Source organism: Drosophila navojoa, chromosome 4 (genome assembly GCF_054131105.1).
Source record: "Drosophila navojoa isolate 15081-1374.11 chromosome 4, UAZ_NAV_1.0, whole genome shotgun sequence".
Lineage (NCBI taxonomy): Eukaryota > Metazoa > Arthropoda > Insecta > Diptera > Drosophilidae > Drosophila > Drosophila navojoa.
Window position 1 is genome coordinate 16411211 of NC_142892.1, and position 14923 is coordinate 16426133.

The following is a 14923-nucleotide window of genomic DNA, read 5'->3' on the forward strand; positions in this document are numbered from 1 at the left end:
TCTTTGCTGGAATTGGCTCGAATTATATCTGATAGTAGTGTTAGTAAAAGCACTTCAATGCAAACGCTAATCGAATAGCTCCATATGCTAAATAATCGGTGCATACAAAAACATCGTTTTGTTGGCCATCTCTAATTCGTAGTTTCTTTTCTTTATTTATGTTCATACCTTGTGGCTTTTTTGTTTTATTATTGAAATTATAGGTTATAGCGTGCAAAATATTGCAAACGTAATGCGATTAACTATTAAAAGCCAGTGCAAGTGTTTAATATATGATCAGCAATTAAGTTGAAAGTGCATTGAAGCATGTCGCGTCGCACCTTTGGAACAAAGCAGCAGCAGCAGTGAAAATTCAACGCAAGACTGCAGGGTGAAAACGGCGCCATTTTAAGAAACAAAACAAAGCCAGCAGCAAAAGCAGCAAGCAAAACTTGAATGCAATGCAATTAAAGGCGCAAAAAGCATATGCATATGCTCAAAAAACAATTTCATTATCGGTGTGCATAATCAATTAACGCTACAAAAAAATTACAAAACGTAAGTGTGCGTCTGTGTGCGTATTTGTGTAAGTGTGTGTGGAATTTCCTCCCGCCCCCTCAGCCGTAAATATTTGTTTGCGTGTGTGTGTTTTGTGTCTGTCGCATTTTGTGGTTTGACCTAGTTAAATTGTCAAAAATTCTGAGCGTGTTGTAATTAATGTGACCAGGTTAATAAAGTTTTATTATTTCATATATGTATATTATATATGAATAGCTCCGCCCTCGAGTCGAAATATGAGCAGTGGCCAAAATGAGGCATCAGCAGCAGCAAAAAAGGAAAAGGTTCTCGAAACGCAGCAACGTACACAAGAATCCGGCAGTGAAAATGAGGTAAGTCATGTACTAAAATATTTATATATAATAAAAAGTTCATATTAAATGCTACTTTTAGTTCTGTTGTTATAAATGTATGAAATAGTTATTAAGTATGAATTAATTAGAACTTCATGGACGAAAATAAAGTAACATTTTGTTATTGCTTGGAGCATCGAATATTTCCATAAATGTATCTGTTATATTGTAATAGTGAAAAGTCTAATTTTATTATATAGTATAAAGTTTATCATGTTAATATTTTGCTATTATAAATACTATCATATTAATATTCAGTTCTATGGTATAAAGTGTTAATTTAAATTTAATATGCAAAAATTAACATACTATGATCATTTCAGGAAACCGACTCTATTACGGATCAGTCGAGTCAATCGAAGTCTACGAAATCAGCAACACAATTTAGCGTGCAACGTTCGGATATTGATGGACTGCGCATGAGAATCTCGGCCATAAGGAACCCGCCCGCATCACAAGCAGCCGCAACGTCAACGAACGCAGCAACAAGTTTAACGAATTCGACTCAAGCTCGAAGGGAAGCGTCGACAGTTGAGAATATTTCGCGTAAGAAGCTGACAAAGGTGCGCAAGATGAGCGAGGCTCAGGAGCTGAGCGGCTGCTCAACAGATGCCAAGGACAGGCATAGAGACAAAGAGAGGGAGAGGGAGAGGGAGAAAGATAAAGTCTTATCAACTGCAAACACAACCAAAAAGATAAAAGTCAAACGGAAGAAGATTGCGCAAAAAAGCAGCAGCAACTTCATGGCCAATAATAATAATAATAACAATAGCAATGGTAAAACGAATCGCACGGCTGCAGCTGTATTTAGTTCCGATTCGGATGATGACTTGCCCTTGAAGATGCACATTCAGCGTGCACCGCGTCTGCTGCTAACAGCAATTGGTGGCAGCCAGGGCGACCATCATCACATGGGCATCTCCAGCAGTGACAACGAGGAGCTGGTCAAAGCAGCCGACCTGGTGAAGGCGGCCATTAAGCGTGTCGAAAGCGATGCTGAGGACAATAGCAGCATTTCAGCTGGCATTGCTGCCGCCAAGATTAAGCAACAGCATCTGCCCCAATATCAATCCACGCTGCTGCAGGACTTTATGGAGAAGACACAAATGCTGAATCACACAGGCAGCAACAATAGCTTAGCCAGTGCAGCAGCCTCAGCTCCAGCTGCATCGGCATCTGCTAGCAGCAGCAGCAACCTCGCACAGCAGCAGCTGTTGCAGCAACAGCAACAGTTGCAGCAACGCAAGCGACGCGGCCGCCCCAAGAAGCTGCAACCAACTGTTGCCGCCGCCAGCGTAGCTCCCCTGCCCGTCGCCGTGCCCACCATCAATGAGTCAGCAGACTCTGGCGTCATCAGCACCACGCCGTCGCCCAAAATGCAGCCGGCGCCAATGGCCAGCGACAATGCCAAGCCGAAAATCGATATGGCCTATCTGGATAAGCGCATGTATGCAACGGCGGAACGTGTGCTGTATCCGCCGCCGCGCAGCAAGCGACGGCAGGGCAACAAGAAGGACAAGAAGGAGGATGTACAGGTGGATCCGCTGTGGCGCAAGATCGACGTGAACAAGAAGTTTCGTTTGCGCAGCGTCAGCGGCTATAAAAGTGATGGGGGCGGCGGTGGTGGTACCTCGAACACCATTTGCAGCAAAATCCTCGCCGCGAAAAGCGGCTACGTCTCGGACTACGGCAGCGTGCGGCATCAGCGGCACAATCACAATTCGGGCTACAAATCGGATGCCAGCTGCAAGAGCCGCTACAGCAGCCGTAGCTGCGCCAGTCGCAGTCGCAGCCGCATGAGCCGCGCCAAGAGCTGCGGCTATCGCAGCGACTGCAAGGAATCCTCGGGTAAATCGAGCAAATCGCTGCGGCGACGCAGACGCGCCTCTATGCTGCGGAGCGGGCATGAGCAGACAGCGAGTGCGCTCAGCGATGAGCACGATCAGGATATACTCCAGCTGGCGGGGCTCTCGCTCGGCCAGAGCAGCGAGGAGAGCAACGAGTACATTAGCAAGCCGAGTCTCAAGTGCTTGCCCAGCACGAGTGCCAGCAAGAAATATGGCGAGATCAATCGGTTTGTCACCACGGGACAATATTTTAGTGGAGCGGCAAAGGCAACAGCTGGGAGTATTGCGGCCGGAGCCAGCACGCCGATAGCGACGGCAGCGGTGCCAGATAACTTTATGCAGGGTAAGGATGGGATATAGAAAGAATTAATATAAAACTTTAACTAAATATATTTGGTTTTCTAGGTAAAATGTTGCTGCAACGCAAGCACTCCATTAGCCAGGATACCATTGTGCCCAGCAAGAGTGCGTGTAAAATAAAGAGTCGACGCTCGTCTGCTGCTAGCATGTGCAGCAGCTATGTGTCGGGCGTGTCGCGACGACGACGGCAACGCAGGAAGAGCATGAGTCATTCGAAATCCCTAAATATTGACTCCAAGCTGCTAACTGAAATAGACATCATTGCAAGCACATTTCATGCGCGCTGTCGCATTCAGGAGGATCGGCTGACAGCGAGCAGCGGCAAGGAGAAATTGCTAGCCGATGCGAACAAGCTGCAGGCCACGCTGGCCACTGCACCCGTTGCGGCGACATTGCCGCTGCTAAATGGCGGCGGCAGCGGCAGCAGCAATGCAACCGGCGCTGGCACTGGAGCCACCAAGCCGCTGAAGCGTGCCCTAAAGAAGCGCAAGCTAAACGAACCGCTGATTGACTTTGCCATGCTCTCGGCCAGCGCTGGAAATGCGAACGGCATCAGCAACAGCATTAGCAGCAGCAGCAACGGCGGCGCCAAGCGACGCCATAAGAAGTCCAGCAGCAACAGCGGCGGCAGCAACAGCTCTAGTCCCGACGATCATAAGCTGCCGCTGAAGAAGCGCCATTATCTGGTCACAACGGGCGCCGAGGTGTCGGCGTCGGCGTTTGCCAGCAACGGCAAGCTGAATGCCGAGGCCTGGGCAGCCGCTGCAGCGGCGGCCAAGAGCAGCGTCAATACCAAGGCCCAGGCGCAGTTCAATGCCAAGAAGCTAACGCCCAAGAAGCGACATTTGCTGGTCAGCCAGGAGGCCAGTGGCAGCGGCTCCTCGGCAGCAGGCAACGCCTCTCCATTGCGCATTGTCGTCGATAATAATTCCATAAGCGGCGGCAAGCTGCTGGACATCAGTCCCAGTTCGCTGTGCTCACTGAAGCAGCAGCGTCGTCAGGGCACCAAGTCGAAGAACTCCACGGTGGCAATAGCCGGCGCGGCTGCTCGTGAGCTGCCGCAGCAGTTGCAGTCGCCCGCCGGCAGCAACAGCTGCCCGCCGCCGGGCATCTTTGAGCCGTCTGTGGAACTGGAAATCCAAATACCCATAGCCAAGTTAAATGAGGCGGTTATCACAAAATCGGAAGTGGAGTCGCCGCTGCTGGCCGCCATGGACATCAAGGAGGACGCCAACAAGAAGGAGCAGTGCCAGCGCGTGCTGGAAACGCTGCTGCACAAGACGGGCGGCAATTTGTTGCTGAAGCGCAAGCGAAAGAAAATCAATCGCACCGGCTTTCCCACAGTGAGGCGTAAGAAGCGTAAGGTGAGCGTCGAGCAAACAGCAACTGCACAGCAGCAACAGCCACAGCAGCAGCAGCAGCCGCAACAACAACAACAACAACAACTGGAGCAACAGCAGCTGTTGCCCGCTCGAGAAACGCGCAGTAGCAGCACCCTAGCTGCCGCTGTCGCAATGGATTGCGAGCGTGTGCCGCAGCCAGGAGAGGCGCGTGAGACATTTGTGGCTCGCAGCAGCAGTCAGCGCACGCCGCGCTTGTCGGTGGTGGCTCTGGAGCGTTTGCAGCGACCCCCAACACCGGCGAATAGTGCAGCTGCAGCTCGAGGCAAGCCACGCGGCAGAGGCAGGCCCAAGTTGCAAAAGCAGCTGCCACAACAACAACAACAACAACAGCAGCAGCAAGAGCAGCCTCAAGAGCCACAGCTAGACCCGCTTTTGGAAGTGCAGCCAGCGAAAAAGCGTGGACGTGCGGCCAAGCAAGCGGAAGTGGCGCTGCCCAGACTGGAGCGAAAGCTGGAGACTAGCATTAAGCTGCCTGCGGGCATTGATCCAAATACGAATTTTAGTTGTAAAATACGCTTGAAGCGTCGCAAAACGATGCAGCAACAGGACACAGTGCAGCAACAGGAACAGCCGCAGCAGCAGCAGCAGCAGCAGCAAGAAAAGAAAACGCAACAGCAACAGCAGAAATCGGAACAGCTGCATTTGGAGCCACCCACCAGCGATGACCTAGAGCAGATTGCAGCTGAGGCGGCAGCCAAGCGGCAACTGCAGCCCGTGCCAGCCATTGAGCATGAGCCACTGCCAGCGCATGAGTCCACCTCCAATCTGGCCACCGACTATGCCAGCTGCAGTGATACCAGCGAGGACAAGTGCAGCACTGCATCGCAGCGCAAGCGCACCAAGCTAAAGAAGAACTATTTGGTGGCTGGACTCTTCTCCAATTACTATAAGCAGCTGGGCGGAGGGGGTGCAGCAACGACGCCCGCTGCAACTGTTGCCATCAAGCAGCCAAATAAGAAAACTACAGATGGAGAGCAACAACAACCACAGCAGCAACAACCACAGCAGCAACAATCACAGCAGCAGCCACAGCAGGGCAGCTCTTTGCTGCCACCGCCCACCTATTGTGAACGTTACTTTAGGAGCACCGTCATCGATTTTGAATTGCCATATGATATTTGGTGGGCCTATAGCCACGATAAGTTGCCCACGCGGCATGTGGTGCCCAGTTGGAACTATCGCAAGATACGCACCAACGTCTATGCGGAGTCGGTGCGTCCCAATCTCGCGGGCTTCGATCATCCCAACTGCAATTGCAAGCCCCAGCCGAATGGCGCCTGTCTGGACAATTGCCTGAATCGCATGGTGTACACGGAGTGTGTGCCCAGCAATTGCCCAGCGGGCGACAAGTGCCGCAATCAGAAGATCCAACGACATGAGGTGGCGCCTGGTGTCGAGCGTTTCATGACCGCCGACAAGGGCTGGGGTGTGCGCACCAAGTTACCCATTGCCAAGGGCACCTACATACTGGAGTATGTGGGCGAGGTGGTCACCGAGCGGGAGTTCAAGCAGCGCATGGCCAGCATTTACCTGAACGACACGCATCACTACTGTCTGCATCTGGATGGCGGTCTGGTCATCGATGGCCAGCGCATGGGCAGCGATTGCCGCTTCGTGAATCACTCGTGCGAGCCCAACTGCGAGATGCAAAAGTGGAGTGTGAATGGATTGTCGCGCATGGTGCTGTTCGCTAAGCGGGCCATCGAGGAGGGCGAGGAGCTGACCTACGATTACAATTTCTCGCTCTTCAATCCCTCCGAGGGCCAGCCGTGCCGCTGTAATATGCCGCAGTGTCGCGGTGTGATTGGCGGCAAATCCCAGCGCATTAAACCGCTGCCAGCGGAGCTGAAGACGACGGCAGGTGTGGAGGGCGCCAATGCTGGCGCTAAGGATGCCAACGGCAATCGAAATGGGCGGCAGCGCAAGCACAAGGCCAAGAAGAATGCGCAGCGCCAGCAGCAGGCGGCCAAGGAGGCCATGGTCGTGGCACGCGTACAGCAGCTCTCCGAGAGGGAGAAGAAGCTGGTCAAGCAGTGTAATATATTTCTGGTGCGCAACTTCGAGAAGGCAAGTAGCAAACGCTCCAATTAAAAACTGTTATTCTAACGTTTCTTTCATTCACAGATTCGTCGTTGCAAGGCCAAACGCGCTGCGGCAAAGGCGCGCGCCGCTGGCTCGCCGGCTGCGGGCGAGGCTGATCTGCCTGGCCGTCGTCCATCGACGCCTTCGTCAAGCTCACTGCTGGCCGCACAAATCTCAGCACTCTGCACGCCGCGCAACATGAAAACACGTGGCTTAACGCAAGCCGTACAGGATCCGGAGCTGGAGAAGATGGCCAAAATGGCCGTAGTATTCCGCGACATTTGCAGTGCACTTGAATCTCCCAAAATGTCTGAGCTGCTCTCCACATTGGCCAGCAGCAAGAAAAAGAAGCAGCTGAAAACTGCGCGTCTCGATTTTAAGACAATTCAAGCTCAAGTGGAGCAGGGACATTATAAGACACCACAGGCCTATGATGAACAGATGCAGCAGCTGTTTACAGAGGCGCGGCAGCTGCACGGCGACGATGAGGAGAAGTCAAAGGCGCTGCAAACGCTGCTGGAAAGCTACAAGCAGCAGAAGGAAGCCAGCTACCCGCAGCTGCTGGAAATACTGGGCAAGCCAGAGGGGCTGGAAAGCTTTAAGCCCAACCAGGAGACAGAGGAAGAGGCCAAAGAAGTTCAGTCAGAGGATCAGAAGCAGCAGCAGAATGCAAAGGAAACTAAGGAAACAAAGGAAACAAATGCAGCTGCTGCTGCAGCCCCAGAGGTGGTGCCAGCCACGGACGAGGAAGATGTCATACGCTGCATTTGTGGTCTGTACAAGGACGAGGGTCTGATGATTCAGTGTTCCAAGTGCATGGTCTGGCAGCACACCGAGTGCACCAAAGCAGACATCGATGCGGATAACTATCAGTGCGAGCGCTGTGAGCCGCGAGAAGTGGATCGCGAAATACCGTTGGATGAGTACACGGACGAGGGACATCGTTACTATCTATCGCTGATGCGTGGCGACCTGCAGGTGCGCCAGGGTGACGCAGTTTACGTGCTGCGTGATATACCCATCAAGGATGAGACGGGCAAGGTGCTGCCCAGTCAGAAGCATACGTACGAGACCATTGGAGCCATTGACTATCAAGAGTGCGACATATTTCGCGTGGAGCATCTGTGGAAGAACGAGGCGGGCAAACGCTTCATATTCGGTCATCACTTCTTGCGTCCTCACGAGACCTTCCATGAGCCATCGCGTCGCTTCTATCCCAACGAGGTAGTTCGGGTCTCGCTGTACGAGGTGGTGCCAATTGAACTAGTGATTGGGCGCTGTTGGGTGCTGGATCGCACCACATTCTGCAAGGGTCGACCCATGGAGTGCAACGACGAGGAACATTGCTACATATGTGAGCTGCGTGTGGACAAGACCGCTCGTTTCTTTTCCAAGGCCAAGGCCAATCATCCGGCGTGCACTAAGAGCTATGCGTTTAGAAAGTTTCCGGAGAAACTCAAGATCTCAAAAAGCTATGCGGTAAGTGAAATAGAAAAAATAATCATAATCTATCAGAGTTAAACAATAAATCTAATTTGCAGCCACATGATGTGGACCCATCGTTGTTGAAGTCGAGGAAGCAAAAGACTGATTTAGGAGTAGGAGCAACATCCATAAAAATGAGTAGACAGGAGCAGAAATCAAGCCAAGCAACAGGGAGCAACAGGAAGCAGCGAAATGCAAACGCTGGGCAGACAGGATCGGCATCCGGTGTAACGGCAGCAGTCACAGAAACCGCTGTTAAAGTGTTAACGCCAGTCGCTCCCAATGGACAGGTTGCTATTAAAATATACGAAATTTGTATCATAGTCATACTCAAGCTGTATTCTATATTCAGGTGCTAAAGAAGAAGCGATCGCGCTTGGAAAATGTTCTAAATACCATGAAGCTCAAATGCCTGGATGCGCAAACGGCGCAGGAGCAGCCAATTGATTTGTCCTACTTGCTAAGTGGACGCGGCGCCCGACAACGCAAAACCAACTGCAGCAGCAGTAACGGTAGCAACAGCAGCAGCTCGGCAATGCCGTGCGCCTAGTGGATGCTAATATATCTATATGTAGCCATGTACATAAATATCGACTTTAGAGGCATTGCGTACTATTTATATGAAATGAAAAAGAATATGATAATACATAATTTAGCCCTAGTTCGTAAGTTGTAAAGCGCATAAAACGGTGATAGTAGTAATTCTAGTTTGTAAATTGTTATGAACAACTTCTTGAGCAACTTAACATTATGTATGATTACTATCATTATGATTAATGCAATTATTTGTACTTGTATGATTAATATGATTATTGCAATTATTTATATAATTGAACACATGTATGCCTATGAGTACGGTCCATTTTTATAGACAAATTACTTATGGTTTTTTAAAAATTGTTTTACATATGCATTTCCATTGATTATTGTTTTACAAAAACCAAGGTCCTCTTTTTAATAGGGTTTAGCATTGTTATTTTAAATTATTATGTATTATGTTATGGCTGCTTATCAAACTACTTGAGCAATACAAGTAGTACACTCAATGCGCGATTAGTTTTATATCATGTATATTTAAAAAAAATTGTTATCAACTTCGAACACAAATTTGAAAGTAAAATATATATATTTTCATTAACACACGAAATTCTCATTGTTATTTCAAAAGGCGGTTGATGTTATCTAATATCGATATAGCTTGTTTCGATAGCAAAGCTCTGATAGCTTAAGATATCGATGCATCGAGTTAATTGCAGCAACCCTGCTTTGGGATTTCTTTTTTGTTGGCACGTTGGTGAACGACCAACACATTGGGGCTGTGCTTAATCAAATAATAATAATCAATTTATTTAAATTAGGCCAGTGCCACAGTGTCCCATTGTGCAGCAACCAATATTGGATTGCGTGATCAAGGTCAAGTGAACAGCAGCAACAAGCAACGCCGACAGGATGAGTCGATACGCAATCATTTTGCAACGTGAGTTTCCGGCTATAGACAATGAGATGAAGGACTATGTTGAGGGTGTCCTAACTGGCAGCGAAGAAGACTTCGATACGTGCGATGACATCTTCGACGCGGTCGGCGACATACTCCAAGGTATCGATGGCGAGCGGTCCGAGGAGAATATACGAGGGCTTTGTGATGAATTCTTCAATATCATGAAGAATAACTCGAAGAATGTCGAGCGCAAAGTGCTCAACGCGCCGGTTAACATTGAGGAGATGGCCAAGAATATGGAGCGCATGGACAAGGAAATGCATAGTATTTGGGTGGTCAACAAAGACGGTGGTAATGTGAGTAAACAAATATTTAGCATTATATGACACACATGACTTAGATAATGTTTTACAAGTATAGAAAGTTGACTCAAAGAAGCTGGAGAAAGCGGAGGCCAAGCTAATGCAGAAACAGGAGAAACGTCAGGAGGTGAACAAGCTCGGCGTTGTGCCAGTGGCTGTTAAGCTGCAAACGGCCACCGCTTCTCAGGTGACCAACAAAAAGAACACCAAAATGGATCAAAAAGGACTCAATCGTTCCATGGACATTAAAATTGAAAACTTTGACTTGGCATTTGGTGAGAAGTAAGTTGACAGATAAATCTGGATTCCCCATATACGAATGGTATTCACTGAATCTCTTACAGAGTTCTCCTGCAGAATGCGAATTTGTTGTTGTCCTTTGGTCGTCGCTATGGCCTGGTTGGCCGCAATGGACTTGGCAAGACGACGCTGTTGCGCATGATTGCCGAGCGCCAGTTGCAAATTCCATCGCACATATCAGTGCTGCATGTGGAGCAAGAGGTGGTGGGCGACGACACTTCGGCTGTGGATAGTGTGCTTGAGTGTGATACGGAGCGTACGCGTCTTCTGACAAGGGAGAAAGAAATTCTGGCCGCGCTGAACAGCGGGGTGCAGGATGCGGCGCTGTCAAGCGAGCTGAGCGAAACATACGCCGCATTGCAGAACATCGAGGCGGACAAGGCGGTGGCGCGTGCTTCTGTGATACTTAAGGGTCTGGGCTTCGATGCAGACATGCAACAAAGGCCCACGAAATCATTCTCAGGTGGTTGGCGTATGCGTTTGGCTCTGGCTCGGGCGCTGTTCTCCAAACCGGATCTGCTGCTGCTCGATGAGCCGACGAACATGTTGGACATTAAGGCCATCATTTGGCTAGAGACTTACTTGCAAACGTGGCCTACAACCATTTTGGTGGTATCTCACGATCGCAACTTTCTGGACACTGTACCAACGGACATCATCCATCTACATTCCCAGGAGCTGGAAGCATACAAGTGAGTCCGATTGCAAATTCATCTATTACACCTGATCTAATTGTCTCCATTTTTTTTTTCAGGGGTAACTACGAGCAGTTTGAGAAGACAAAGACGGAGAAGCTCAAGTCACAGCGCCGTGAATACGAGGCACAACTGGCGCACAGGGCACATGTACAGGAGTTTATTGATCGCTTCCGCTACAACGCCAACCGAGCCTCATCTGTTCAGTCCAAAATCAAGATGTTAGAGAAACTGTAAGTAGAACTCTTATCCGAAATTGAATTTGATTTAAAACATTTTATAACTAACTCCCTAGACCGGAACTCAAGCCCGTGGAGAAGGAAACAATTGTAACGCTCAAATTTCCCGAAGTGGAGCCACTTAACCCGCCCGTGTTGGCCATCTCAGAGGTCTCGTTCCGCTACAATCCCGAGGATCCACTGCCCATCTTTAAGGGCGTTAATCTATCAGCCACTTCGGATTCCCGCATTTGCATTGTGGGTGAGAACGGAGCAGGCAAATCGACGTTGCTGAAGATTATTGTTGGCCAGCTGAGCACCATCCATGGCAATATTGTGCTGCATCGCGGTCTGCGCATAGGCTACTTCGCCCAGCACCACGTCGACCATTTAAATATGAATGTGACTTGTGTGGGCGTGCTGGCGGAGCTGTTCCCTGGCCGGCCCGATGAGGAGTATCGTCGGCAGCTGGGCAGCTTTGGTATTTCGGGTCCACTGGCTCTGCAGAGTATCGCCAGCTTGTCTGGAGGTCAAAAATCACGAGTGGCCTTAGCCAAAATGTGCATGGGTATGTGTAATATATTATTCTATTTTGTATATTGTATAATTCCTTTTGTATGCAGCTGAACCGAATTTCTTGGTACTTGATGAACCGACGAATCATTTGGATATTGAAACAATTGATGCATTGGGCAAAGCTATAAATGCATTTAAGGTATGAACTAAACTAAAAGATTTTATTTGTATAATTTATAATTTTATTCTTTTAAAATTTCAGGGCGGTGTCATTTTGGTCTCTCACGACGAACGTTTAATTAAAGTCGTCTGCAAGGAATTGTGGGTTTGTGGTAATCGAACGGTGCGCGCTATTGAGGGCGGCCTGGATGAATATAAACGTGAGGTATACAAGGAAATCGAAGCTAATAGTTGAATTTTTATTAATTTTACAAAAAATGAAATAAGTGAAACAATTTAGCAATAAATTTGTAGTATGTCAAAGTTATTTACAAATGGGATTTAATATAGAAAATAACAAACAATATAAAAAATGTTAATTAAAAAATCCATTTAGTCGATTGTACTTTATATTTTGACATAAAACTATATCAATTTTAATTGTATACTTATTTTAACTAATTGTTTGTTTTATTGATTAGTTTTTTGCGCAGCTCAAATAATATTAAAGTTAGCGCAGATGCAACATTCAAACTGTCAATGCCAGCTGCCAGAGGAATATAGACGCACTTGCCCCTGTCGCCCACCAGATTCATGAAACTAGGAGATTATATACATTAGTTTTATATATTTATGTAGATCTTCTAGAATGTTTACCTGTAAGCATCATCGCTAACGCCATGACTCTCGCCTCCAATAATGAGAATATTGTGCGCGCCTGTCTGATCCAGTTCCGCGTAGTCTACAGTTCTGCCTGCACGCGTCGCCGTTTTTGATGGATTATTTTCGGCAATGAAGACATGGCAAGTATCTGCTACTTCCGGTGGTATGTGCAGTGGCAGCTGCTCCCAGGTGACATCATCATGTATGGGCAAACGGAATTGGCCGCCACAGCCGCCGCGCAACGCTTTGGATTCCCAGGGATCACAGCATCCGTGTGTGACCACCACCTGGCTACAGGGTACAGCAGCGCAGGTTCTTATTATGCTGCCCAAGTTGTTGGGCTCACGTATATTGTCGCACACCACTGTAATTGGTAGGGGCTCAGTGTCCTGCCGCTGTTGTAGGCCTTGTGGAGAGGGACGTTCAAATATTGCCAGGAGTCCGGGTGGAGTTACCAGCGAGGACCATGTTTTCAGGTCATGTTGCGGCACTTTATAGATTTTCGTGTTTTGTTCCTGTTGAGCCTGAGCAACTTGTTCCCGCAACATGGCCAATTGATCTTTTTGGCTAAAGAATAAGGAAATCATTTTCAGGCCAGATTGAAGAGCCTCCTGTATGAGACGTCGGCCCTCGATAATGATCTGTTTGTTTTTGTCGCGACGTTTGCGTGAACGCACTTCGGTCAGCAAAGTGCTCATTAACGGGTCCTGCAAGGTGAGGCGCAGGAACTCCAAATTCAATTCGCTGTCCTTAATAAGCGGTGTAGGCGCACGCTTAACTGGTGGAACTGGATCTATTTTTTTCACTGGTGCCGGTGTTGCTGTTGTATCCGCAGTTACATCTTTCTTTTTATTTGGCTCTCTCTTCTGTTTACTAATTAATGTTGGTTTGTGCTTGCGTAAAGCCTCCCGCGTGCTCACCGGCTGATGTTGCAACACTGAGTTTTCAAACAAATTCGCCTCAATATCCAGCGCATCTTTGATGTCATCTTTTACGCCACTAGGGGAGCTACTGCTGAGCCGTACTATGTGATATTTATTCACATTTTTTATGTGTGTTTGAATGGCTCGTTTAACAACGTTATAAAACATCTTTGTAAACTTTGCCGGTATAACCACATATGCAATCGATATTACTATCGATGGTCGACAGAAGTGATGTGCATTTCAATGCACTTTCTGATCTAAATAAATGCTTAAAGAAATAAATATTTTATATAGGTTTCTTTATAGGCTCTTTAATTTTATATATATATTAGCATTGTTAAAAAAACACTGTATTAACATTAAGTAAATATGTGCTGCCTATCAAATTAATAATACGTGCCGCACTCTCACGCAAATTATTTGCCTCAGTGGCAACGTTCAACAAGTGTATTAGAGCATGGTGTCAACCCTGACAGTCACGAACGTTGCATAAAGTTCCACAATCCCGATAGAATTTCCAATTGAATTTCATTTAAAAGCCGGTTTGCATCCGTAATAATTCAATCTGGTTGATGTATTAGGATGTTAACTAAGTCCGTGCTAATTGCCGCTTTGGGTAAGCGCGCATCGAGTCTGCTGATGCAACGTACGTTCAGCAACACGCAAAACTTGAGGCAATCTATTAAAAATCATCAGCCAAACGGATTGGAGAAACGCTTATTGGTGTGGAATGGCAAATACAAATCAGTAGATGAAGTTCCAGCCTTTGTAGGGTATGCGAATAAACGGTATATAATCTGGAACCATGTTTAAGGCTTTGGCTTGATATATTTACAGTCAGGAGGAAATGGAACGCTGCCGCAACAAAATGCGTATTAGGTTGGCAAATATTATGATTGGTTTGACCGTGGTCGGCTGTGGCATTATGATCTACAGTGGAAAGCAAGCAGCTAAGCGCGGCGAATCCGTGACAAAGCAGAATCTGGAATGGCACAAACAATTTAATGAACAAGCCAGCGGCGCCACTCAAGCTAAATAATCATCACAGAAAATACCAAATACCTCAACAGTAGCTCATGTAATTAATGTAAATTTAAACTGTAATCATTTGGTATTTTTGGAAGTTTTAAAAAGTGTTCAGTACCATTTGTTGCAGCAGGCTGATAATTTAAACAGTGATATTTTTTTGAACTCATGAAAATAATGATTATCCACTTAGTTTGATCAAAGTTGCCAATTGTCAATTGTAGAGCACCCTGCACTGAAATAAATGTTTAGTTAAATGTTATTTACATGAAGCAGATGCTATTTTTGTTTAGAGAAATATCGCACAGAAGATTACCTCGCTAACGAATATCCTATAGCACGAATATATTGCTATAACCTAAATATCTACGTATGTGCTAATATAATTATATCTTGTCAATTTTTATGTCGATTGTATTTTCAATGTCTCACACAGACATTGCATCAGATAAGAATACAAATTTAAAATGTTATCATTAGAAAGCCTGTTAACATTTTATGCGAATTATTTGAATTCGATGCCATAGTGTAGCAGCTGAAACATCAACAGTGA

The 14923-nt window shown here is 47.2% G+C and overlaps 4 protein-coding genes across 4 annotated transcripts; 3 read left to right on the top strand and 1 right to left on the bottom strand.

The window, feature by feature from the left end:
* The first annotated feature begins 111 nt into the window (after positions 1-111).
* ash1 (histone-lysine N-methyltransferase ash1) lies at positions 112-9214 on the top strand. The gene is made up of 7 exons (XM_089259570.1): positions 112-537; positions 754-869; positions 1214-3080; positions 3143-6567; positions 6625-8061; positions 8124-8357; positions 8420-9214. The coding sequence occupies exons 2-7, from the start codon at positions 774-776 to the stop codon at positions 8615-8617; spliced, it is 7257 nt and encodes a 2418-aa protein (XP_089115696.1). The 5' UTR covers positions 112-537; positions 754-773; the 3' UTR covers positions 8618-9214.
* A 302-nt stretch (positions 9215-9516) lies between these two features.
* LOC108651376 (ATP-binding cassette sub-family F member 3) lies at positions 9517-12083 on the top strand. The gene is made up of 7 exons (XM_018101007.3): positions 9517-9861; positions 9926-10149; positions 10212-10859; positions 10922-11095; positions 11158-11648; positions 11704-11795; positions 11859-12083. Exons 1-7 carry the CDS (start codon positions 9517-9519, stop codon positions 12009-12011), a joined length of 2127 nt encoding a protein of 708 aa, XP_017956496.1. The 3' UTR covers positions 12012-12083.
* LOC108651381 (rRNA methyltransferase 3, mitochondrial) lies at positions 11985-13565 on the bottom strand. The gene is made up of 2 exons (XM_018101016.3): positions 12413-13565; positions 11985-12355 (listed from the first exon to the last, which is right to left on the bottom strand). The coding sequence occupies exons 1-2, from the start codon at positions 13507-13509 to the stop codon at positions 12214-12216; spliced, it is 1239 nt and encodes a 412-aa protein (XP_017956505.1). The 5' UTR covers positions 13510-13565; the 3' UTR covers positions 11985-12213.
* Positions 13566-13784: 219 nt separating this feature from the next.
* Positions 13785-14642, top strand: LOC108651390 (UPF0389 protein GA21628). Its single transcript, XM_018101026.3, has 2 exons — positions 13785-14117; positions 14182-14642. The coding sequence occupies exons 1-2, from the start codon at positions 13927-13929 to the stop codon at positions 14381-14383; spliced, it is 393 nt and encodes a 130-aa protein (XP_017956515.1). The 5' UTR covers positions 13785-13926; the 3' UTR covers positions 14384-14642.
* The last annotated feature ends 281 nt before the right edge of the window (positions 14643-14923 follow it).

Excerpts from the sequence above, each read along its gene's own strand:
- LOC108651381 (XM_018101016.3), bottom strand. The coding sequence starts at position 13,509 with ATGTTTTATAACGTTGTTAAACGAGCCATTCAAACACACATAAAAAAT. Across the intron at positions 12,356-12,412 it reads GTTAGCGATGATGCTTACAG|TTTCATGAATCTGGTGGGCG; the intron begins GTAAACATTCTA and ends ATAATCTCCTAG.
- LOC108651390 (XM_018101026.3), top strand. The coding sequence starts at position 13,927 with ATGTTAACTAAGTCCGTGCTAATTGCCGCTTTGGGTAAGCGCGCATCG. Across the intron at positions 14,118-14,181 it reads GAAGTTCCAGCCTTTGTAGG|TCAGGAGGAAATGGAACGCT; the intron begins GTATGCGAATAA and ends ATATATTTACAG.
- LOC108651376 (XM_018101007.3), top strand. The coding sequence starts at position 9,517 with ATGAGTCGATACGCAATCATTTTGCAACGTGAGTTTCCGGCTATAGAC. Across the intron at positions 11,096-11,157 it reads ATCAAGATGTTAGAGAAACT|ACCGGAACTCAAGCCCGTGG; the intron begins GTAAGTAGAACT and ends CTAACTCCCTAG. Across the intron at positions 11,796-11,858 it reads AAGCTATAAATGCATTTAAG|GGCGGTGTCATTTTGGTCTC; the intron begins GTATGAACTAAA and ends TTAAAATTTCAG.
- ash1 (XM_089259570.1), top strand. The coding sequence starts at position 774 with ATGAGCAGTGGCCAAAATGAGGCATCAGCAGCAGCAAAAAAGGAAAAG. Across the intron at positions 6,568-6,624 it reads TGGTGCGCAACTTCGAGAAG|ATTCGTCGTTGCAAGGCCAA; the intron begins GCAAGTAGCAAA and ends TTTCATTCACAG. Across the intron at positions 8,358-8,419 it reads CAGTCGCTCCCAATGGACAG|GTGCTAAAGAAGAAGCGATC; the intron begins GTTGCTATTAAA and ends TTCTATATTCAG.